This window comes from Chelonoidis abingdonii, chromosome 1 (genome assembly GCF_003597395.2).
Source record: "Chelonoidis abingdonii isolate Lonesome George chromosome 1, CheloAbing_2.0, whole genome shotgun sequence".
NCBI classification, from domain to species: Eukaryota; Metazoa; Chordata; order Testudines; family Testudinidae; genus Chelonoidis; species Chelonoidis abingdonii.
This window is the reverse complement of record NC_133769.1, coordinates 342647338-342673450: the sequence shown is the minus strand read 5'-3', so window position 1 is coordinate 342673450 and position 26113 is coordinate 342647338. Positions and strand designations below refer to the sequence as shown.

Here is a 26113-nt window from a genome sequence, read left to right as displayed (position 1 = left end):
TTACAAGCTTGTTACCAAATTTCAAAGAATGTCAAACAACTAAACTGATAGCAGTCACTGACTAAGCATTAGAAATCGGCATTTATTGAATTTCTAAACGACCTTTTCTGAAGGAGTAGAGAGAATATTTTCTTAATTTCAATTTATTCAGCTAGTTTATTCAAAGTTAAGAAATCAGTTGGGAGTTGAAAAAGTATGAAAGCTTGTTTTCCTCTTCCAGTCTATGAGTAAAAACTAGGTGTGATAGGATGAGATCTACTAGTTATAAAATCTCTAAGAATGTGGTGACCAGAAACAATCAGTTCAATTCACTAGCTACAGTTAATACTTTCTTTGTTTAATACATCTGTCAGTTTTAAATGTAAAACATACTTTGATAAAAAAAATTCTTATGTATCCAGCATACTCACCTTACGGCAGTTTAATAAAAAATAAAATGCTGGTTTTTGTGCATATTTAATTAATTTTAATTTCCATCCCAGTAGAGCATGATACAAATCACAAGTAAAATCAGTGATACAAATACAAGTGATACAAATCACAAGTAAAATATTAGTTATCATATAGTAAATAAAAATGTATCATTCACCATGTTATAACAGAAAAAAGAGGTAAACATTAAGAATTGGAATAAATGTATGTTAAGCTATATAATTGCTTAAATAAATATGAATAGATATACTGAATCCTTGTTAGCACACGCACAAAGGCAGCAAAGTTAGTGTAAAGGCTATATTTAGTTGCAAATCAGCATGTGTTAGTGGTTACCAACCCAGTGAGAATCAACTTTTCTTTGGGACAATAACAAAGTACAAATGCAAAACATGATGAAAATCGATGATTTAAAGCAAGATGATTGGTTATTTCAATCATTTTGATTTAAATCAATTCATCCTGGAAACTGAGGAAGCCTGACTTGCAAGCTTCTCCTCTCACTCTACCCCTACCCTGCAAAAAACCAAAACAAATCAGAACAAAAAATCCCACCTGTGAGACCAGTTGCAGAAAATTAATCTAAAAGTAAACCATCCCATAATATTTTCTAATTTGTTGCCTCTCTCTTCTGGATGAACTACTGTGGAAGTGGCAGGGGAAACTCTCTCAACCCACAAAAAGGAAATGAAACCAGTAAGGTTTAACTGGCATGTGTTTTGTCTAAACTTATTTGTTGGATCCCTTGTTTTAAAAAATGAATGTATTCCTTCACAAAAGCAGATTTGTCATCTTGCACTATTATTGTATTTAATTACATTACAGTGGTGACCAGAGGCCCTAATCAGGGTTGGATGTGAAATGTTTGTGCAAGTCATTCTTTACCCGACAGAGTTTACATTCTAAAACCCCAGTCCTGTGAGCTGCTCCATCTGGGAAGAACCCTGCGCATAACTCCCTTTGAAGTGGTCAATAAGTGTACAACATGCAGATTTTTATTAAAAGTAAAAACAGATGTTAATGAATCACGACCAGTCCAACTTGTGTCAAGCCTTCCCCTCTCTCCCACTCTACACACAAACAAAAGTGGGAAAAATCATTAAAGACCTTATATGAAGACAAATCTGGCAGCATATTCAAGAACAGTGTGAATGGCAGATTTTCAGGTACTATTTGAAGACATGTCTGCATTTGATTTATTTTTTGGCATGTTGCAAAACTGATCTCTAGGGTGACATTGTGTGACAACAGGTACCTTTTAGGTACCTTTAAAGGTAATTCTATCAATCCCATATGGTTTTAATATAAGATCTGTGATTCCTAGTGACTACAAAGACCTGAGAAAGAAGATTAGTGCCTGTTTTATGCCAAGCTGTACTTTACAGTGGCCTGTCGTGGCTTGTCTGTATCTTTGTGACATTTTCTGTCAGGTCAGATAACCAAGCCTGAAGTCACAAAAGGACTGGGGGAAATTGTATTTGATGTTGTGGCTTCTAAAGAACTACCGGATGTGGAATTTGTGGCTGCAAAAATTGTCAATATTTATAACTGTGGATATGCTTCTGTAGCTGGTTCAAAGAAATGGAATAACTTCTTCAGAATGTCTTTGCTTTCATTTTTAGTAGTAAACTAACTTTTCTAGCATTAGGTTCCCCTCCTCCTGAGTCTGTACTTATTCCTGTTATATGAGTAAAGCTATAGTAATCAAAATCCATTATAGAGTAAGTTTCCTCAACTGGTCTTGCGTTCAGATTCAGTTCTACACTAGGATAAATATAACTTCACATACTTGGCCACTGGGAGTAATGCCTCACACTCCCATTACCCTAGTGGAATTTTAGCCCATGTAATAGTGGCAGGGTGTGGTCTTTAAAGTATCGCGTGGTTCTTGAACATAAGTTCTGGAACCTTCTTGACTAGTTAATGCCATTTACTATGTAATGTGCTAGATATGACTAGTGCTGGAAGGAGGATATGAGCTCATTGACTTTACTGGCAGAATGGCTCAGACTCAACAGACAACACAATTCCAGCTAGTTAAATGGAAATTAAAAAGGTCACATGGGTGAAATGCCTGCTAACTGCAAAGAGACTATTTAAAAACAGCAGGACAGAGGCTCAAACTAAATGTATATCCCAAATACAAAAATAATAAAAAAAAATGCCACCTTGGCTAAGCAGCAGTGTAAAAGAAGCAGTTACAGGCAAAAAGCCATCCTTTAAAAATTAAAAATCAAATCCTAATGAGAGGAATAGAAAGGAGAAAAGGAGAAAGTCAAATGTAAAAGTATAATAAGGCAGGCCAAGAAAGAATTTGAAGAGAAACTAACAAAAGACACAAAAACTGACAGTAAATGTTTAAGTACATCTGAAGCAGGAAGCCTGCCAAATGGGGTTCAGAAAAGAATTAGATAAGTTGGAGGATAGATCTGTCAATGGCTATTAGCCAAGATGGTCAGGGACACAACCCTATGCTTTAGGTGTCACTAAACCTCTAACTGCCAGAAATTGGGTCTGGATGATGGGGGATGGGTTACTTGAAATTTCCATGTTCTGTTCAATCTCTCTGAAGAATCTGGCACTGGTTACTGTCACAAGAAAAGATACTGGGCTAGATGAACTCTTGGTCTGACCCTTATGGCCCTCCTTTTGCTCTAGACCACGGGTCGGCAACCATTGGCACTCAGCCCAATCTGCTGGCGGGCTGCGAGACATTTTGTTTATGTTGACCGTTTGCAGGCATGGTCCCCCGCAGCAACCAGTGGTCACGGTTCGCTGTTCCTGGTCAATGGAAGCTGCGGGAAGCGGCAGCCAGCATGTCCCTGTGGCTCGCGCCCCTTGCAGCAGCTCCCATTGGCTTTGAACTGCAGCCACTGGGAGCTGTGGGGGCGGGGCGTGTCTGCAGATGGCAGCTTAAGCAAAATATCTCACGGCCCGCCAGCGGATTACCCTGATGGCTTGCATGCTGAAGGTTGCCGACTCCTGGTCTAGACTGAGGTCCAGAATAAAAATTTTTTATTGTTCTTCTGCCTTCCATTCCGATATAAGGAACTCTGCTTTAGCCATATATTGAAAACCATCATTTAACTTCAATTTCCATCTTAAATTCACTAGTTTTCATATAGAAGATAGTTGTGTGGCTTGTGCTAGGTTACATAAAATCTGGATTGAATTGATATAACTTAGTGAGAACAAATAGCTGAATACTGCTATCTTTAAAATTAGCCTGATATTGTAATAACATTGAACTTTGACAGTATGTACAGTAGTTTAAATCGGTATACCTCTGGTTCCAAGAGGTGAACTCCTTATACGTGAATATAGAACAAAACTTCTTACGGTCAGTTATGATTTTGATTTTTTTTAATAGGAACCACAAAACCCATTTAATGTGAAAGAGCAGAAGCCTAGACCACACTCTGAAAGACTACAGAAAAAATTTCACTTGGCATAAATGATGTCAAATCATTCATCAGTGTAATTGTTGCTAACATTAGTTTGTGTCCTTACAAGGCACTTTTCAATAAAAGATTAGAGATTTAAAAAAAAAAAAAAAAAGTTCGAGCTATTTCTGCTAGATTTGTGAAAGCTCCAGAGAAAACAGCTGGAGACCTGTTGTAATGAAGGAAGCCACAAATAAACAGCAGTGTAAATACAGATTTGTTTTTGCATGTTAAAACTAGTCTCACAGACATCTTTCCCATCATAATGTGAAGTGTTATCTTACCAGTTCTTCAAATAGTATTTACAAAGTAAGTAGACTGTTAAAATATTCAAAATACGTAACCAGTACCTTTTTAATTACTTTGGATATAAATAAACTGATTAAGGAAGTATTTGCTCTGCTTTACTAAAAATGACCTAACAATAATGCACTTACCTATTCTGTTAAATTAAAACCTCTGGAGATGGATTAACGAAAATAATTGAAAATATCTTAATGTAAACAAATACAGTTCTGCATTTTCTTCCTCTGTTTTACTAATATTTGGTTAGGTATAGTTTCATTTTATTAGTACTGTTCAGTGACCGAAGACATTTTCTGTTGTAAAAATTACTTATATCCTTTTATTTTTTTGTTCACTTCAGTTGATCTGTGCCTCATCTGATAAGGAATGTGCATTGCACATTGCAGATTTAGTAGGAAAATGTTATGACTTGTGTAGAATTCACACATTTCCTGACAGAGTACAGTAGGTCGTACAGAAAACAAGTGGCTTTAGTGTCTCACTTTCCGTATTTAATTTGCATGAAATACACTGAGTTAATCCAAATAGAAACATGAAGACTGTTTTTTTAAGCTGCAACTTTTATTGATCCCGTCAAAGGCCTTACTTCATTAACCAGACTTGTTTCAAAGTGAAAACCTATTTTGATGAAATATAATGGGTCTTTTAAATTAAAAATTTAAAAATAAAATTCCTTTCATTGTAAGAATTATAAATGTAACGTAAACGAATAGCCTAATTCAGCCTTATTTCAATGGGTGCAACTCCATTGACACAGGGACCTTTTATATGCCTTTCCCCCATTTCCTCTGCTATCCAAGGTCCTGTTGAAAATACAAGGAGACAGAGGGTCATTCTGATTTCCCCTTCCTGGCCAAGGTAAGTTTGGTTCTCTTACCTGGCACAGATGGTGATATGTCCTCTGGTCCCTCTTTGGCCCATTCCTCACCTGCTCTTTCAAAGCAACGGACAGATCCTTCACCCCAACTTGTGGATCCTCCATTTCCAGACTTGGCTACTTCTTAGTTTCAAGATTTAGAAGTGGAATGCTCTGACAAGTGAAAGACGTGTTGCTGCACAGGTGAAAACTGACCACTCGGTGTACTTACCAGCAGAAATGGAAGAGATTCCAAATTTGGTGTTGCTCTAGGCACATAAACCCGACATTTTTCTCCCTCCCTCTCATTTTAGACCACAAAAAGTCAAAATGCTTTGTCAGCTCCCTTAAGGTACATCTTGCAGCTCTAACGGCTTTCCACTTTCAAGAAGATGGATACTCTGTGTTCACTCACCCACAGATATGTAGATTCCTTAAGGTCATTGGAAATCTCCGCCTGCATGTGAGCCCACCTGCTCCAATCTTAATTTAGTTCTCAGAGTATTAATTAGACCTCCCTTTGAGCCCATGACAACTTGCTGTCTCTTACACCTGTCCATGAAGACAGCATTTTTGATTGCCATCACCTCAGCTAGACACATAGGAGAAATAGCAGCCCTGATGACACACCTACCATTCATAGTCTTTTAAAATACACAGTGACACTGAGGCTGCAGCCCAAGTTTCTCCCTAAAGTGGCCTCTGGCGTTCATTTGAATCAACAATTCCATCTTCTGTTCTTCCCCCCACACACCCCTGAAACCACATTGTGACAACAGGGAGGCAATATTAAACATTCTAGATGTTAGAAGAGTGCTGGTATTTTACTTTGATAGGACTACAGACTTCAGAAAGTCTCCTAAGTTCTTCGTCTCCTTAATGAAAGGATCCAAAGGTTCTGAAATATTGACTCAAAGATTATCCAAATGGGTTCCTGTTTGCATTCATCACTCTTACCAAAGGCATAACCTGTCCCGTCTGTGTAGAATCTGTGTGCACTCCATGAGGTTGATTTATGCCTTGGTTGCATTCCTTAAAAATGTAACTTTCTCGGAAATTTGCAGAGCAGTGACTTGGATATCTGCTCATACTTTCACAGCACACTATGCGTTCACTGGAACCTTGGCCTTCAGTGCCATCTTCAGCTCCACAGTGCTCTCTGCAATAACAGACTCCACTCAGAAGATCCAACCCCCAATGGGGGAATACTGCTATGAAGTCACCTACAATGGAGCACCCGTAGGGACACTACTTGAAGAGGAAGTTACTCACCTTGTGCAGTAACAATGGTTCTTTGAGATGTGCGTCCCTATGGGTGTTCCATAACCTGGCCTCCTACTGTCTAGTTCAGAGTTCTCAATATGGGGCTCTGCAGTAGAGAAGGAAACTGGGGGCAGACCACAATGGAGGGAGAGCGCACGTGTGGGCTGAATGGACACTGCTACCTAAAATCTCTAATTAGAGGCTCAGGAGCACAAATACTCCTACAGTGGAGCACCCATAGAGAGAGAGACATTGAAGAACCATGGTTACGGGACAAGGTAAGTAAGTTCCTCTTCTCTCTCCCTTTGATTATGGTGCCATCTTATGTACAGCTGAGAGGTCAGGTTTTATTTTATTTCATTTGTTTCATGGATGAGATAGGGGTTGTGCTGAGGCAATAAGGAAGCCAGAAGATTTTGCTTATGTATGTTGAATGACTAGGCTCAACTGATAAAAGGTGTGTATCCCTGTATATCAGAGATTCTGAAACTTTTTCATAGTCTGGACCACATTTTAAAACAGTAGTTGTGTCATGGGCCTTTATAATGTGAGGGTGGTCATTCTATGAGGTGTTTGCATACTGGGGTGAAGAGTGCCATATTGGGCCAGATGCCTGAAGTCAATGAAAAGACTTTCATTGACTTTAATTGGTTTGGATCTGGCCCTAAATGCTTAGATACATAGAGTGCTCAGTACAATGGATTTTGCATATGATTCAATTGAAATAAATTCTATCACTGGCAAAGTGACTCCAAAGTGAAAATAAAATAAAATAAAAATGAAGAGCAAAAGTAAGATCTTAACATGTGGTAACAGTAACTTATCGTCTTGTGGTTAAAACTGACTAGTTATTTCAATGAAATAATGTGGAAACAATTTATCTTGCTGACCGAACTAGAAATTTAACTGTTTTATAAAGTACATCCTAGTTTCCTGAATATATAATAAAATTCAATCAGTGTTTCAAGTCTTTAAACAAAATAGGATATTATTTAGTAATGGATAGAGAATCACTTCAACATGAAGTGCCAGGAATAAAAAGGTTCCACTCTGTCTGTTTTATAGGAAAAAAAATGGTATTATGCTAACTTGTTGGGAATATAAATAATGAGAATACTGACCCGCAGTAATTTGCCTGCCTGGTTATAAGGCATGTACCTACTTTTTAAAAATAATTACATGATGGATGTAGTCTGTTTGGAACAAAGAATTTAAATACTATGACCTAGCAATTAGCTTTCTTTTTTCAAATGGGGAAATTTTGGGCTGTATGAGAGGAAAAGAGAGACTGTCTTACAGTAGAAAGCAGATGAGAGATGGTTGTTGAGCTGCAGGCACAAAGAACTGGAGAGGTAGTTGGAGATAGGTCAGGCAGGGAAGTGCAGGAGCTGAACTGCTGGAGCAGTAACAGGAGAGAAGTAGCTGGTAAAGCAGGAGCAGAGAGAAGCTAATGAGGTCAGCCAAAGCAGCAGGAGAGATGGACACTGTGGATGAGCTTGAGTAGGAAAAAGATCTGTGTCAACAATCAATTAGCAGCTTGGTGGGAGTTTGCAAATATTTGTTTACTGAGCTATACCAGTTAAGTGTCATATTGGAGCTAAAAGGTAAATTATTATTTCATAACATTTGGATAGAAAGGGGATGAGAGAAGGTAGAACTGTTTAGAGAATAGAGCTCTTTAGTCATTCCCCACACACACAGCTCCCATTGATTGACTTCAGCGAGCATCGTTTTATTCACTAAGGATGATATTTTCAAAGGTGACTAGGGGATTTAACCAAATTGTGTGTTTAAATCCCCTTGCTGGCTTTCCAAATGTCAAGCTAGGACTATTTTGTGTCATTTTTATAGCAGTCTTTAGCGATAATCTGGAGAGTGTGCAAATGCATGTCCCTGAGATCCCCTGATCAGTCAAAGGAAATCTTGTCTGTAGGCTTAAATATCAGTTTTGTTTATGATTCTCAAAAATGCATTGTGGGGTTCCATGTTTCTATGTCTTACTGACTCTTGCGCTCAGTTTTACAAGTAAAACAATTTTTAATTGGCACTTCTGCAAACTGACCGTGGGAACTGTTGTTCTTCCTAGTTACTAAATTATTATAAAGTGCAAATACTTCCTTTCATTACACTAGCACAAAACTCTAGAAAAGATACTGCAAGGAAGAGAGGCTAGGTTACTTTCATCTCTGTTTTCAGATTCTGAAAGTACAGGAATCTCAGACTTAGCTATCCTAGGACAAACCATTGGTCCATCAAGTTCACCATCATGTCTTTGGAAGCAGCCAGTACTGGATGCTTCAAAGGAAGATAACCCGCCCTGCAGCAACTATTATATACCTGTCCTGACTGTGCAGTGCTATCCATGGAATTGTGGTGGCAAATCCTTAATGACCCGTTGTACCTTAAGTAAATAATGCAAACAAAAGAAAAGGGATTTTCTGGAAGTTTTCTCACCACTCCCTTGCAAAACCCTTGCTTTCTTAACTCTGCGGCTGGTCCAGCATAATTTTCTAAAGATCTCTTCTCTGAAGGTTTGCCAATTGTTGTGTAAACAAATGTTTGGGAAGTCAATAATGCATTGCTGCTAGTAAAGTTATCTGGAAGGAGTTAAAGACAAAGGCTCAGTTGCTTAAAACAGAAAACAGAAATGACGTATTCTCACAGATTCCAGTCACAACATACTCAGAGTGTAAAAATGTCTGTTTTCCAGCTCAGTAGTGTCACAAGTGGATGTAAATGTATCTTCTCTGATTACACTAGTGTCCTGCCAAAAAAAGTATCCATCCTTGGACATTTTCCTAGACAGACTATTGCCCGAAGTATAGGACTCTTTCCCTTGTTGTTCTGTTTTACAGCTTAATTCATTTCATATTTCCATTTGCCTCCAAAATAAGCTTTTGATTTTTGATAATTCTGAACACTTTATAATGATCTAAATAAACAGGTGGCATTTCAAGCTGCTTAACTTTCATACCACCTTTTTTTTAACGTTGTTATACCAAAATAGATTACCTGGAATTACCCAATTGTACAGTCTATATTGAAGAGCAAAAAACAAACAAACAATAAATCCTTTTTTTCCCTCCTCAGTCAAGATACTTAATTGACCTTTGGTAGTTATAAGTATATGGTCATTTGGGTCCTATCCTGTCTTCATTGCTCATGCACAACTCCCAGTAGTGCCAGCTTGATAACAGAGTGTGATGTACTTCCTGATAGGTTTCACAGTAGCAGCCGTGTCAGTCTGTATCCACAAAAAGAACAGGAGTACTTGTGGCACCTTAGAGACTAACAAATTTCCGCAGAAGTGAGCTGTAGCTCACGAAAGCTCATGCTGAAATAAATTTGTTAGTCTCTAAGGTGCCACAAGTACTTCCTGTTAATGACCTTTGGTTAGAAGAATGGGTAATTCTACTTTTCAGGGAATTATATACATTTTTTTCATTGACACCTGTGTGTGTGTGTGTGTGTGTGTGTGTGTGTGCGCGCGTGCGTGTGGAGGAGATAGTTGCACCTTTCCTTGAACATACCTAGCCCTCTTGCAGTTACCTTTAAAATACACTTTCCACCCTTTCTCTCTCCTTTTGTGGCAAGATGAATCCTCACAAAGGACACCTACCAGGACAGAAACCTAAGGAGGATAATAATCTGTAAGCATAAATAGATGGATCCAACTATGGATTTCTTTCAGACTTAAGTTTGAACTCTGACTTCCATAGTTTTAATTGAATGTTTTCCATGCTCCTGTGCGACACCTGTTCTCTGCATGTTTATACAAGGAACAAAGGATTTTTCTTTTGTTTTGAGTCCTGTGACACCTTATAGACTAACAGATGTACTGGAACATAAGCTTTCATGGGTGAATACTCACTTCCGTCACCCACGAAAGCTTATGCTTCAATACATCTGTTAGTCTATAAGGTACCACAGGACTCTGATGCTTTTTACAGATCCAGACAAATATGGCTACTCTTCTGATTCTTTTGTGTGTAAAAGTTACATATATTTATAACCAAGTTTAGAATTCTCTTTCCTGCTATGTTGTAAATAATTTTTCCTCATTTCAAGATTTTTTGTTTGTGTTTTTAAAGATTCTTCTGTTTTGTTTTGTACATATGTCTGATTAAAAATCAAGATTTACTGGAGATGACCCATTACAGGACATAGAGAGAACAGAGTTCTAGCTTTTGGCATGAGAGGATCCTTGGCGCTCTCCCTTTCTCATGCCTTTACCTTATCCCTCCCTCTCCCACTTTGTAGATCTATTTGTGAAAAGGTACCATTACTCCATTCAAATTAACAGAATTGCCTGATTTTAATATTAATTTGATCTTTCTTTTTCACAGCCCAGTCACTGAAAGAGTTTGCCCGGCTACTGATTGCTGTAGAAGAGGAGAGAAGACGACTTGTAAGTCTGATATAGTATACTTTTTTTTTTAATTTTATATTATTTTTGAAAATACCCACATTTGTTCATGCATCCTGAGAAAACATTCTGAGCTCCTCTATACTTTTAAAATATATCCTATACGCGATGTATTTGCAGCCACGTTAATGAAACATTTTGCTTAAAATATTAGTTTAATGTGGTTTGGTAAGGGATAAAATACTCCAGTAGCGCAGCTGTTAAATTTGGTGTAATTTTGCTGCTTCGGCTGCCAACGTCAGGAAATTAGCCAGTCTCAAGCCTCACTGGGTTGAAAGAGGCTCAGCAAAGTGCTTCTTCACAAACATCAATGAAGTAAGGTTATTACTTTAAAAATACCTTCTTTGCTATGATGAGAACACAGCCTGTCCAAAATGGATATTGAAAGAAACAGCAGCACAGTAGAAGGGAATAAATTGAAGTTTGAAATGTACCACCTTCATTACCTTGCCAAAAGTGATTTTTCCTCCCATTGGTAGTCTGCTGTTAATTGAATTGTCTCGTTAGACTGACCCCCTACTTGGTAAGGCAACTCCTATCTTTTCATGTACTATGCATATATACCTGCTACTGTATTTTCCACAGCATGCATCTGATGAAGTGGGTTTTAGCCAATAAAAGCTTATGCCCAAATAAATTTGTTAGTCTCTATGGTACCACAAGGATTCTTTCTTTCTTTCTTTCTTTCTTTCTTTCTTTCTTTCTTTCTCCCCCACCCCCTTTGCATACATCGGGTTCCAAATGAGGTGTGTGATTGACTGGTCAGTTTGTAACTCTGAGGTTCTACTATAATTCAGTTTTTTTCCAAATAGCTTTGACCACTGATGCATGTTTCTTCTAGCTGCTTAGAAAAGCAATGTACATAAACACTAACTCACAAATCATTTAAGATTCCATTGTCCTAATGTAAAAATTTTTTTTAAATGATGGAAAAATAGTTAAATTATTTTGTTTTAATGAAGTTAATATTTTTCTTGGAGTGATGGTCTGTATTGTATTCCACTGCGGGTTTACGCATGCACACCATGCATCCAGAGCTGGAGAATTTGAAAGTAGCATCTATTGGACTGCATATGTGCCCTGGTTTGCCTCAAGGTTTCATCTGAGGTGATAAAGGGCAGGACAGGGCGTACTGACCATGTTTCCAGTTCATAGAATCATAGAAGAATAGAGTTGGAGGAGACCTCAGAAGGTCATCTAGTCCAACCCCCTTCTCAAGGCAGGACCAACCCCAACTAAATTATCCCAGACAGGGCTTTGTCAAATTGGGCCTTAAAAACTCTTAAGGTTTTTCCTTCTCACGGCTGCATGGGCCAGGTTGGAACTTTGTGTCTTCGTCTCTGATGCAGCTTTAAAAACATTGTCGTACTTAGTTTTAGAATTTTATAATTTATAGTATTTTTAGCTATCTTTAAATATTTTTTTGTAGTTTTAGTGATTAGGATAGATACTGGAGATACTGGACTATGCCTAAGACCCCAGGTTTTAAAATCTGTACCTCCTGCCTGTGTTCCTTCTTGGTCAGTGACAAACATCAATGTTGCCATTATTTCTTGGGAGAAGCCCACAATGCATCCAGGTGCAGATCTGCCTGTCCTTCCCCAGCCGTACCCAAGAAGGGCAGGCTGTCCACCTCCAAAAGCAACTTATGGAAGTCCTCATGAGGCCTCACTCAGAACCATGCCAGGGGACTCCCTGTGTACATTGGCCTGAAACAGCCAGGAGTGCACCTGTGGCTTCTAAGTCCAGATCTGGCACTGGTGGTACTACCACTAAGGACCCTGTGCTGGGACCTAGTCAGGAGGTAAGGAAGCATGTCCATAAACATGGCATTAAGTCTTCCTCATAACCAAAGAAAGGGGATGCTCCTTCCATGAATTTGAGTCATGGACAAGGAGTGCACTTTTACACACCTAAACATGAGAAGAATTCTCACAATCAAGGGAATTGGGTAGCCCGGGTACTGAACCGCAGGTACAGTTGACTTTGATTCCTGAGGTTCATGGTGGGCTGACACCCATTTCCAATACAGAGTTCTTCCCTTTGGACTAACCACTGCTCCCAGAATCTTCACCAACATTTTCTCTGACATGGTGATCTACAACAGGCATCACAGAGTCCTCATATTCCCCTATGTAGTTGACTGGTTCCTGGCTGCACAATCCAGGCATGAAGCCCAGGTTTCAACCTTCATGCTGCTTAGCATTCTTTCATGCCTTGGGGCCAGTATCAACTTAGAAAAATCAGCCTTTGACCTCACATAATCCCTTGACTTTATAGGGGCCACCATCAACTTGGTCACAGCATAGACCTACCTACCAAGCAACAGGATCCAGACACTGCAAGAACTCATAACTCGCATTGTCAACAATCCTTATGGCTCTGCCAGGACTTGCCCATCTCTCCTTGGCCACATGGATTCGTGTACATTTTATAGCTGCCTTCGCTCAATTCCACCTTTGCTGCCTCCAGATGTGGCTCCAGACAATTTATGCGCACAAATATCACATAGTGGACTTGTTGCTGACAGTCCCCCCAGGGTGCTCTCATCCCTCCAGGGGTGGACAGACCCACGTCATGTCTGTGTATGGGTTCCCTTACTCCCCTCCTCCCCAGACAGGACAATCATCATGGACGCATCCTTTGTTAGTTGGGGAGCACACATGGATGATTACATGACGCATGAAACATGGACTCCTTGGGAATGCAGGATTTGCATCAACATTGTGGAACTCCGGGCTGTAAGGAAAGCATTTCTCCTGTTCATCTGTTCCCATCATGTTCTTATCATGTCAGACAAACCACCACTGTTTTGTACATCAACAGAGGAGGTCGGAGGGGGATACAAGGTTGACCGCTCGCTTTGCAGAAGCACTCAACCTCTGGAATTGGTGTGTCACCCACCAGGTATCTTGTCTGCAGCCTGTCTCTCAGGAACACAGGACCTGATTGCGGACTCTCTCAGCAGGCAGTTTGTAATCAACCACGAGTGTGAACTCCATGAATCCATAGTCCAGGACATCTTTAGTTGATGCGGGATGCCGAACAGAGATCTCTTTGCCTCCCACATAAGCACCAAATACAACCTCCAGGAGAGATGTTGGTCACCACTCTCAAGGCAACACTTTCATACTCTCCTGATCAGATCAACTCATCTATGCCTTCCCTCCCCTTTGGCTTCTACCCTGAGTACTCCACAAGATCAGATGTGGCAGAGCAACAGTCCAGACAGTTCTGGTTTACCAACCTCCTTCATATGTCCACCTGACCACCATTTCCAATCCCCATCTTTCCTGATATCCTGATGCAGAACAACGGCAAGGTCAGACATCCCACTCCACAGGTGGTCCATCTTAGAGCATGGTATTTGAATGGGCATTTTTTCTAGAATGGACCTGTTCCTTACATGTCAAAAACATTCTCTCTAGCAGCAAGAAGGAGTCCACTAGGCACTGTTATCAGGCCAAGTAGAAATGCTCCGCCTCAAGGTCCGACAAAAGGGACTTTCCCCATAATCCGTGGAGATCCCCGTCTTCCTGGACTACCTCCTGTCCTTGAAGTCATCGGGTCTCATCCTCCACTCTCTAAAAGTTCACCTCATTGTGATTAGCACATTCTACCCACCCACGGAAGGGTGCTCTGTTTTTACACACCCACTGTTAGGTTTTGGAAGAACCTTCTCATTTGTCTAACCCATTGCTTCCCAGTGAGACCGTAACCTAATTCTGTCCGTACTAACAAAATCACTTTTCAGTCTGCTGGCATCATGCTCTGTGTCCTTTATTTCCATGAAAGTCACATTCCTGGTTGCTATCACTTCTGCAAGAAGGGTTGATGAACTCTGAGCCATGATGGCAGACCCCCTACCGTCACAATTTTCCGTAAAGATAGCATCTCACTGTGTCTGCATCTCAAATTTCTGCTAAAAGTCATCTCCTTGTTTCACGTTAATCTATCCATTCACTTCCCTGTTTTTTTCATGAAGCCACAAGCATCCATAGAGGAACGATGACTCCATTTTCTAGACATCCAACGGGCCTTGGCCTTCTCCCTGTATAGGACAAGACCCATTAGGAAGTCCCCCAGACTCTTTGTTGCAGTAGCAGAAAGACTCAAGGGTCAGACAGTCTCCATCCAGAGAATCTCCAAGTGGATTTTGGGTTGCATTACACTGTGCTTTCAACTATTTTGCCTTCCTCCACCTACTGGGATGCAGGCTTATTACCTATGAGAACCCAGGCTTCAACCATGACCTCCTTCCGCAATGTGTTCCTCTGGGACATATGTAGAGTGGCCCTGTGGAGTTCAGTGCACACCTTTGCTATGCGCTACACCTTAGTACAGGACTCTGCTGAAAATGCCTTCTTCAGCATGGCAGTCCTCCACTCATCTTCATTGTCACACCCTGCTCCAAAGTAGATACTGCTTGTTAATCACCCTCAGTGGAATACAGTAGGGACCATCACTTGAAGAAGAATAGGATACTTATCTGTTGCTGGAGGTTTTTTGATATGTGTGGTCCTATCTGTATTCCACTTCTTGTCCTCCTTCTCCCTGTTATGGGTCTGTTGGTTTTGCGGTGGAGAAGGAACTGGAGGTATGATTGACCCGTCCTGCTTTTAGTACCTTGGATGAAACCATGAGGCAAACCAGGGTGAATGCGCTAACCAGCAGACACTGCTTTCAGATTCTTTGGCTCTGGATGCATTGTGCGCATACATAAACACTCAATGGACTACAGTTAGGGGCCACACATCTCAAAGAACTTCCAGTTACAGGTAAGTAACCTCCTCTTCCAAAATACTATTCAGTGGTACCATTTGACTCTGCATGACATCCTATGTTTTCTAGGGCTGTCAAATGATTAATCGTGATTAAGCACACAATTAAAAAATTAATCGCGTTTAATCACACAATTAATTGCACTGTTAATAATAGAATAGCATTTATTTAAATATTTTTGAATGTTTTCTACGTTTTCAAATATATTGATTTCAGTTACAACACAGAATACTAAGTTTACAGTGCTCACTTTACATTTTTGGTTACAAATATTTGCTCTGTAAAAAACATAAGAAATAGTATTTTTCAGTTAACCTAATACAAGTACTCTAGTGCAGTCTCTTTATCATGAAAGTTGAACCTACAAATGTAGAATTATGTACAAAAAAAACTGCATTCAAAAATAAAACAATGTAAAACTTTAGAACCTTCAAGTCCACGTAGTCCAACTTCAGCCAATCGCTCAGGCAAACAAGTTTGGTTACAATTTGCGGCAGATAATGCTGCCCACGTCTTGTTTACAATGTCACCTGAAAGTAAGAACAGACATTCGCATGGCACTGTTGTAGCTGGCACCGCAAGATATTTACGTGCCAGATGTGCTAAAGATTCATATATCTCTTCATTCTTCAACCACCATTCCAGAAGACATGCGTCCATGCTGATGACAGGTTCTGCTCGATAACGGTCCAAAACAATGCAGACCAACGCATGTTCATTTTCATCATCTGAGTCAGGTACCACCAGCAGAAGGTTGATTTTTGATTTTGATGGTTTGAGTTCTGTCATTTCTGCATCGGAGTGTTGCTCTTTTAAGACATCTGAAAGCATTCTCCACACCTTGTCCCTCTCAGATTTTGGAAGGCACTTCAGATTCTTAAACCATGGGTCAAGTGCTGTATCTATCCTTAGAAATCTCACATTGGTACCTTATTTGTGTTTTGTCAAATCTGCTGTGAAAGTGTTCTTAAAATGAACATGTGCTGGGTCATCATCCAAGACTGCTGTGACATGAAATATATTGCAGAATGTAGGTAAAACAGAATAGGAGACATACAATTCTCCCCCAAGAAGTTCAGTACAAATTTAATTAACTCTTTTTTTTTTTTTAATGAGCATTATCAGCATGGAAGCATGTCCTCTGGAATGGTAGCTGAAGCATGAAGGGGCATATGAATGTTTAGCATATCTGGCACGTAAATACCTTGAAACGCCAGCTATAAAAGTGCTATGCAAATGCCTGTTTTCACTTCCAAGTGACATTGTAAATAAGAAGCAGTGAGCAGTATCTCCCGTAAATGTAAATACACTTGTTTGTTTTAGGTTTTGTTTTTAGGTGCAGTTATGTAACAAAAAAATCTACATTTGTAAGTTACACCTTCACAATAAAGAGATTGCACTACAGTACTTGTATGAGGTGAATTGAAAAACACTATTTCTTTTGTTTATCATTTTTCCAGTGCAAATATTTGTAATAAAAATTAATATAAACTGAGCACTGTGTACTTCGTATACTGTGTTGTAATAGAAATCAACATATTTGAAAATGTAGAAAAATATCCAAAATATTTAATAAATTTCAATTGGTATTCTATTGTTTAACAGTGCGATTAATTGCGATTAATTTTTTAAATCTCAGTTAATTTTTTTTAGTTAATTGTGTGAGTTAACTGCAATTAATCAACAGCCCTAATATTTTCTTATAAAAAGCCAGATCTGTGTCTCTTGTACTTTTGATTTTTAGTTTTATTTAAAAGTAGAACATAGTCATTCTTCTTAACTGTCTGGTATTGTTAGGAAAATTAAATGAACATAGATTTTATTTTGAGATGGGTGTGGAATAAAAGTAACCATGACTTGTTTGCAATCCAAACACTGCATCAGTTCGTCATTTACTGGGCTGTAAAATGGAAATGTTTTTCTGCTTCACAAAAGTATGGTGATGATAAAATCTATTACTAATTGAGAGGTGTATGGATGCTATGGTGATGGAGGTCATATAAGTACCTACGTAGATTTTTTTTATATTCAAGTGTACTTAATCAGTAGACTTTCTTGTGGAGATTTACTTTCTTTTTTTCTGAGCAGAGGTGAACTTAACCACATGCTTAAATATTTTCTGAACTGGGTTCTATATGCACAGGCTAAGTGATATACTAATAATTTGAGTAACCACAGGTTATGGTGAATGAGTTTTCATGATTCATAGTCTCATGCTCAGAAAATAACTTTCCTCCATGGTAACATAAATGAAAAACACTGTTTTCAGGCTGTTAGGTCTACAGCAGATATTGTTCAGATTACAAATGCATCTCTATTCACTTAGAATTTTTCGTCTATTTTAGGTTGAATACAGAGCTTAAAGTGAATGAATAGATTAACCCCCCCCCCTACAAATATGGGATCAAATTCTAGTCTGTTTTCACTGAAGTCAATCATAAACTTAGGAGAACTCATTTTAAGTCAAGGAAAAGTGACTTTCTGGAAAGAAATGTAAAACTCAGTGAAGGGATTTTTTTATACCATAAAAGATTAACCACCTGAAACATCCAGCTAATTTGTCTCTTTGTTTTCCTTTCTTGTAGAAATAATTGTGTAAACTTGAAAAAAACTCCCAATTTAAATCGGGAAATTATTAATCCTGGAAGAGGTTTGCAATAGGTTCTGTCATTCTCATGAGTAAATGAGAGCAAACTTGCCTCTGAGTGTTCATCTGTTGTAAATCCGAATTCGCCATTTAAAAATATTAGTGTTGTGTGCAATTTAATACTTTGCACTGTAATTGTGTAATTATTTTCTCTCTGTTTGTCACGGAGTGAAGGGGGAGGAAGAATAGAAAGGTGAATGTTCAGAGTTTATCATCGTACCAGTTCACCACATGTTGAATTACTTCTTTAAAGCAGGTCCTGGATGAATAACTTTCCAAATTAAAGTGAAGATTATTTTAAGGTGATTCTGTAGGAGAAGAGAGCAAAATAAAGAGAAATGAAGGTTTTATTTCTAAAGCTGTTTAATCTTTCATAGTACATAAAGCTACCTTCACTGTTTTTTTAATCCTTCTTTCCAAATGAGTCACTTCTTTTTTCCTTAAAACCTTCCTGGTCTCTCTAGTTTATGTTTGACTCTGCCCATAAAGTGTTTCATATTATATTGTGTAGAAAGAACACTACATAAAAAATAAAATTGTATTTTTTATTGTTCTTTGCAGGCTAAAAAACAAAAAGTTAGTGGAATAGAGATACAGTTAGAATATATGGCCTTGATTCTTCAGTGGAATCTTCCGACATGAGAGGGCTTTATTTGGATTCAAAAGCTGTGCCGGTAGATTCTGATGCAGGAATATGGCCTTGGTCTCTAATTTCCCCCTTATGTAGAAATTTTCTATACATGCTTCTTAATTTAATAAATGTAAAATTAGCAAGGGAATTAAATAACCTAAGTGGCATAATTAAAACCAACAGCTTGAGTAATATGTTTAGATCCTAATTTTTTTATTGAATAGTGGCTTTTTAAAGTGACTAACCGCCATCACTCTCAGCAATAGGGTTCAACTGCAGATAATACCACAGACGATTGTTAATGTAAAGGTATTACATTATCTTTCTTGGTGATAGAGTATTATTCAACTATTTTTATACTGTTCTTGACTAAACTTGCCGTACCACAATTCTGTTTGTTCTCTTGAAACTGAACGTAGATGCAATAAGTCACCCCTGTCCACAGTATGTAGAAGGCCTACAGTTATCTAGCGAGTAACACTGGGATGAGAAGGTAATTCACCATAATTGGAAAAGTTCTTATTTTTAAACAGTTATGCCCTGTCATTGGGGGACAGTTCAACATTTTGGGGGTTAAAGTTCTTAATCTGTCCCCATACAATAGGTATTAAATTTGAATAATTTCATTAAGGGATGTGGGGTTCAGAGAAGCTAGAGGAATTACTATAATATACATTGCATAAGCGGCAATTCTGCATAGTTCCCCTTATTACAATTGCCAGTATGGTAACTCTGTTCTGCAAAGACAAACTTTAGAGATGAAAGGTACCTTATTCTTCCTGGCCTTGTCCTCTCTGTTTAGAATGCCAGCAGTGGTACTACAATTGGTGGCAGTGTGGTGATGGTGGTGTTTGTGACGGAAGTGCTTTCCATGACAAATTGTACTTAGACTACTAAGGAATTTCACATAGCCATATCATAGTAACAGACAGCGGCCCTAGTACTACTTATGCTCATACTTAAGTGCTTTGCTGATTTGGGGCTGTCAGGGTTTTTTCCCCACTTTGAACTTTAGAGTCCATAAAGTGGGGACCTGCATGGACCCTTCTAAGCTTAATTCCTAGCTTAGATCTGATAACACTGCCACCAGCCAAAAATATAGTGTTTGGCACAGTTCCTGTTCTCCCAAAAACCTTCCCTGGGGAACCCAGAGACCCAAACCCCTTGGTTCTTAAACAAGTGAGAAATAAAACCCTCCCCTCCTTTCCCTCCCTGTTATGGTGAGTTCGAACCCAATCCCCTTGGTCTTAAACAAGGGGAAAAAAATCATCAGGTTCTTAAAAAAGAAAGCTTTTAATTAAAGAAAGAAAAAGTAAAATTAATCTCTGTAAAATCAGGATGTAAATTGCTTAAGGGTATTCAGATTCATATAGGACCTAGAGGAGTTTTCCCCCCCCACCCTTCAGACTGACGAATTCAATTCAGCAAACAGAGGTAAAATCTTCTAGCAAAATACACATTTACAGTTAGAAAAACAAACATAAGATAATCGCCTTTCCTGGCTATACTACTATTTTGCAACATGAAGACTATTCAGAATAAGATTGGAGAAAACCTGGTGTAGTCTGGTCCTCTTAGCCCCAAGAGCAAACAACGAACAAAAAACAGCACAAACAAAGACTTCCCTCCACCAAGATTTGAAAGTATCTTGTCCCCCGATTGGTCCTCTGGTCAGGTGTCAGCCAGGTTCACTGAGCTTGTTAACCCTTTACAGGTAAAAGAGACATTAACCCTTAACCATCTGTTTATGACAGGGGCCTTCATTTCTTTAGCACTTAGGCTCCTAAACAGATTAAAATATACACATACAAACATTCCCCCCCACCTCCTAAATGGCTACTTCATACAAATACAGTCTTGCCCATTATCAGAGAAAACTGAAGCCTAGTCATTTGTAGCATAAGATATTATGAATAAATTCCTTGATTTATAAGGTAAAACATTATTGCGATAGGGAATTATAAATAAAATGAAGAGTATATCGTCTTTGTCTTTAAAATATTGATTCGTATTTCATTAGTTTGCTGGATGATGCCTGAACCTCTGCTGTAATAATAGTTGTTTTGGTAGCAGCTAGAACAGGGATGGGCAACTTTTTGGCCTGAGGGCCACATACGGGTTGCGAAAAGGTATGGAGGGCTGCATAGGGAAGGCTGTGTCTCCCCAAACAGCCTGCCCCCCTCCCCCTCCCACTTCCTGCCCCCTGACTGCCCCCCTCAGAACCCCTGGCCCATCCAACCCCCCATCCCCGTCCCTGACTGCCTCCTCCTGGGACACCCTGCCCCTAACTGCCCCCCCATGCATCCCCCTGCGCCCGGCCCCTTTCAGAATATAGCCCTGCAAACACGGGCAGAGGACTCAGTGGAGCAGGGGTAGCCGCGCAGCTGGAGAGAAGTGGCGGTTTCCCCTTCAAAGTGCTGCTTCTCTCTGTCCAGCTGTGCAGCCGCTCAGTGCTTCTCCTGAGTCCTCCGGCCACGTTCCCCGCTCTCCTGCCACCAGCACTGTCCGCCTGCTCCCCTGACCCCGCAGTGCAGCTGAGCTGCCCGACTGCCCGGCCCTGGGGCCCCCTGTTGTTGGGGGATCCCATGCCAGAGCACCCTGTGTTCACTGCTAAATCTACCCCTGAGCTGCGCCACCCGGCTGGAGCCAGCCACGCCGCCGCATTGCTGGCATGGTTAACTGAAGCTGCAGGGGAGGAGGGACATCAGAGGAGGGGCCAGGGCTGGCCGGGAGCTCAGGGGCCGGGCAGGACAGCCCTGCGGGCTGTAGTTTGCCTACCTCTGAGCTAGAGGGCCCAATCAGGCTCATGGTACAATTGTGCTAAATTTTGAGCAAACACTTTGTAAGAGACTCCCTGCTTAACAAGCTTACAATCTAATTGTGAAACTTCAGAACTTCCTTTTTAATTTGCCAGCTTCTGAGGAAACAAGGTGCTTTATGCAGAGTTTATATATTTTTGGTCCTTCTGCTGGAAAACATTCACAGAACACAGAAAGCCAACTCATCTGCAGATTAGGGATGATACGATTGTAGAAGAGGCTGATCCAACTGCCTTACAAAGTTCCGGTTGGATGTGGGACTCTTCAGGAGTTCCCCTTTTTCATGTGCCTCCCTCTGCATAAACATGGTTGGTCAGCAGGAGACCAGAAAGAAGATGTTCTGTATAAGATAAATAAAGTCTTATCCATGATATAGCTATATTACAGAACGTCCTTGGGATGACAATAGGTCAGTGTTATGAGTTTTTATGGAGAAACTTGTTGTTTTATAGGTTCCTTTTAATTCGATGAAGTATGACAGTTAGCCATTAAAAGACAATATTGCGTCAGTAAATGCTTGATGTACAGGACTATAGAATGACAGATGTTTGCTTTACACATGAACTTTAACTTGCTAATGTTTTAATTTTCTTTTGTATTGTATTTTATACTACTAGTATGCAGTGGGTGGTATTAACAAGCCAGTGTGTATGCATCAGACTTCCATGTTGAAAGTCATGCATTCATGTCATACATTTACATCTTGTCTGAGGCACTTTAATAATTGCCTATTAAATTCCTCATAAGGAAAATAACTGTTTTGTATATATGAACACAAAGTACTAACTGGTCTGTTGGAGTGTTGTTCCAGCTGAAGAAGGTGTATATTAATGACTTAATCTTCAAGAAAACACGCTGATGCAGAGGAACACTGGAGAAATCTTCCATTTTGCAAATTTTACATTCAAATATAAAAAAAATAATGATTTACAAGCCCATTTCTTTTCTTTAACCAACTAATGAAACAAGAACAAAATTATTAGGAAAGATGTTCAGTTTGGAATACTGGAGTTTAGGATTAAAGAAAACTATGTGTCTTACAGAAGGGAGAGATTCTGCCATTTGAAGATTTGCTATTTTGATTGACGGCAGTTTAATAGAGCAGTAACTACCATCCTTAAGTTTCCTTCATCTTCTTTAGTCTTTCATTTGCTTCCATGAAGACTAATTAGCAGGCTCAGAAAAAGAAAAAAATGAAATTTTCGCTTTCCATAGTATACATCCTTCTCAGGGTATCAGTCCTGTTTTGGTTGTTAAATTAATGATCCCTGCATATGGGAAAGAATCTTGATTACTTCCAAGGACATTAGGTTCTGCAAGTTGCCCATCCCTAGTAATAAGAGATCTAATTGATCTCTACTGTTTTTCCACTGACGTCAGCAGTATTCCACATGGGAATTGTGAAATAATGGCCTCCAATTCCTAATGAATCGTTAGGGAATGCTAGAGATGCAATAATTTAGTTTCATGTGACTACTTTGTCTGTTTCTGGGGATCTTATTTTAAATAATTTCTTTCTACTCGTATGAACTTTACTGATCATGTCTATGGTGTGTTTCGGTTAAGTAAATGATATACATTCTGGATGTAAGATATTCATTATTTATGCTTCCCTTCTCATTTGATGTTATTAAACTTTATAACAAATAATCTTTTATTACTCACAGTACATTTCTAATTGTTTTCTTCCTTTTGTAGGATTAATGCTATGTTTACACAAGAATAGAGAGTTGGTTCATGCTACTGATTTCTGCATGCAACTCCTCATTCCTGAATTCTCTTGACAATTGAAGCAGTGATTAGATTATATTGTGTTGTCAGTATAAACCCCTGATTATTTCTGAAAGGTTACCAGATGCTGCACTGCAGAAGATCTCCCTTAATTGTGAAATTCCTTGCCGTTTACCCATGTATTGTGTGATCTTGGAATGCTGATGAGTGTCTGGGTAGGGGATGGGGTCTTATGGTTTCTCTCTTTGATGGTATAGAAGACAGGTCTTGCCCTACTGAGTCAGATCTGTCATCTGTCTAGTTAGGGATCCTATCTTTGGCAATGGGGAGCATGAGATATTTCAGGGAAAGGTGCAAGAAACCCTGTGGTGAACAATTATGGAATAATCTCCCCAAAAGGTGAAGCTTCTTCCTAACTCTTGTCCTTTAGTGACTGATTGATAAGCTTCATCTTCTTAATGTATGCATCTCAGGTGGCACGTGACCAGGATTCATCAATGAATTTGGTCCACTGGTTGGATCATTAGCTTCCCTGGCTCAGGCTGGGTACTAATCGGACGTGCAATGTGAACGCTGATCCATGCCCCCCTATAACCTTCATGCTTCAGGACATATCTTTTAGCTGCTAAAAAAAAAAAAAATCCTACCTGTGAATGTTCTCATTATGGTACTGTAACTACCCTGATGCAAGAACACTGCTGGCATCTCCACCCCAGAAAGGGAAAAGCCCTCAGGTTATTCATTAACATCAAGAACTGCACTTGACAAAGTAAATGAATTATTAAAACCAGTGCGCATGCATCGGTGCATAACAGCAGGGACCACAGGATACAGCATGTCCCAGAATAATGAAGTGAGTCCTCTTTTTGATGCAGCCTACTGTTTGTCAGAAGGTTATTTACTGTTCATTCCATACACACTGCTTGTGTTGCTCAGCATTAAAAGGGGGGAAATCATAAAATGCTACCTACCAGCACCCTGAGATGTAAAGCACACATCTGGCATTGGGTTTTTCCAAAAAATCTAATCCTTAAAGTAACAAAGATAGTACATGCGTCTGATGAAATGAGTATTCACCCACGAAAGCTTATGCTTCAATACTTCTGTTAGTCTATAAGGTTTCACAGGACTCTTTGTCGCTTTCTAAAGATATTACAGTCTATAGTAATGCTTCCAAATACTCTAGTATCTCATTCTGACTGTGTATCATGAAATCAACTCTTAATTGCTGGGAATCGGCTTACAAACTTACGGCTACATGTGAAGCTGCAACAGCATGAACAAAATGATTGCTCTTGAGGGAATTAATATTATTTCTAACAGATCTTTAGATTTAGAAAAGTGCTTAAGGAAGAACACACAGCGAAATCAAATTTCATAGTTAACGTCTCATTAAAGACCTTAAAACATATATATAGGGCACACTGTGCTGTGCACCTAGTTGAACCTAAATTCTGTAGCAAGGACCCCTGGAAATTCTAAAATATAGCTTCATCTAAATAATTGAAGTTCTGATTGAGCTCACCATAAAAGTGAATAGTAAATCAGTACTGAATTATTCTGTTAGTTTGATATTAAATTTATTTTACCATGCCCCTAACTTTTTCATTTTTCAGCATGCTGCTGTAGATTTTTGAATTGGTTGGGGCGGGGAGCTGAATTCTGATTTTGGCAGGTCAAATGTAGGACAGTAACACAGGGGTTGGATTCTTTTGCTCAGAGTATCACAGTGAAATAGTTTAATACTGATATTTCTTCATCATGCTAACAGACCTGTTACAATGGAGTATGTCAGCCTGCTTGCAGCTTGGGAACAGAACCAGACCTGTCAGTCACTGACAGCAATAGAATGCCTCACCTCCTAAACTTCCCTCCAGTTTTTTGATGTCTCACAATAGTTAGCAGCTTAACCAGGCTGTAGAGCTGTTTGAGGGAAATTCCAAACTTTATTTTAAATTTGACTAACATTTGGGCTTACTAATGTCTAGCTAATTCCTAGCTCCTTCCCAGGTCTGCAAGAAGGAGACTGTTCTTTCTCAATTAGTATCAAAATCCAGTGGTTTAAAGGGCACTGGCAGTCACAGGGAGGAGAAGTTATTTTGCCTGTACTGAGATCTGCTAGGCAACCACATGGCCAACAGTACATGAGTTCACCAATTTCTACATGTCGGTCATCCAACATGAGCCAATATCATTTTTTGTATGATGTTTTCTTTATAACTCAGTGGAGAAGGAAGATGTATGCTCTATACCGTACCTTATTTTGGATGTTGATATTTAAAGGATGGTCTTGTGTCTTATTCCTTTGTACCAAATCTGTGGACCTTAGCACAATGAAAAGGAAAAATTATCTTGCCTGAAAATTTCTTTTTAGAGTAATAAGATCTATGGATCATGCCTACTTTGGATACAAATTATGGGGATTTCGCATGCTCTTCAACAGGAGAAATTGTGCTTTTTTAGAGTATGTGTAACCTCATCTGTAATTTAGGAAAGTAGGATGTATTATCCTGGCTGTGGAATTTTTCTCCACTGGAAGAAATGTTATAGTACAATGTCCAATTTCATATTCAGGGTGTTTCCAGCTGAACTGGGACCTCAGTCTTCCCACTCAAACTTCTCCTGATGAAGCTTAAGCAAATCTGAGATAAAAAGGATTGGGACCTGTAATGTTCGTGGGAGGCTACGGGCCTACCAAGAGTGCTCTGCAAGAACGAGGCCCACACACACCGTGAGTTATTGGCTTTAATGAAGATAAAGTGACACACCTGCAACGG

General features: G+C 39.4%; 1 protein-coding gene across 1 annotated transcript in view; it reads left to right on the top strand.

Moving 5' to 3' along the window:
• Window positions 1-26113, top strand: part of ARHGAP42 (Rho GTPase activating protein 42) — a 216456-nt gene that overhangs the window by 28877 nt on the left and 161466 nt on the right. The window contains 1 exon segment of the mRNA XM_032788432.2: window positions 10647-10708. Within this exon segment, the coding sequence (XP_032644323.1) occupies window positions 10647-10708 (62 nt within the window).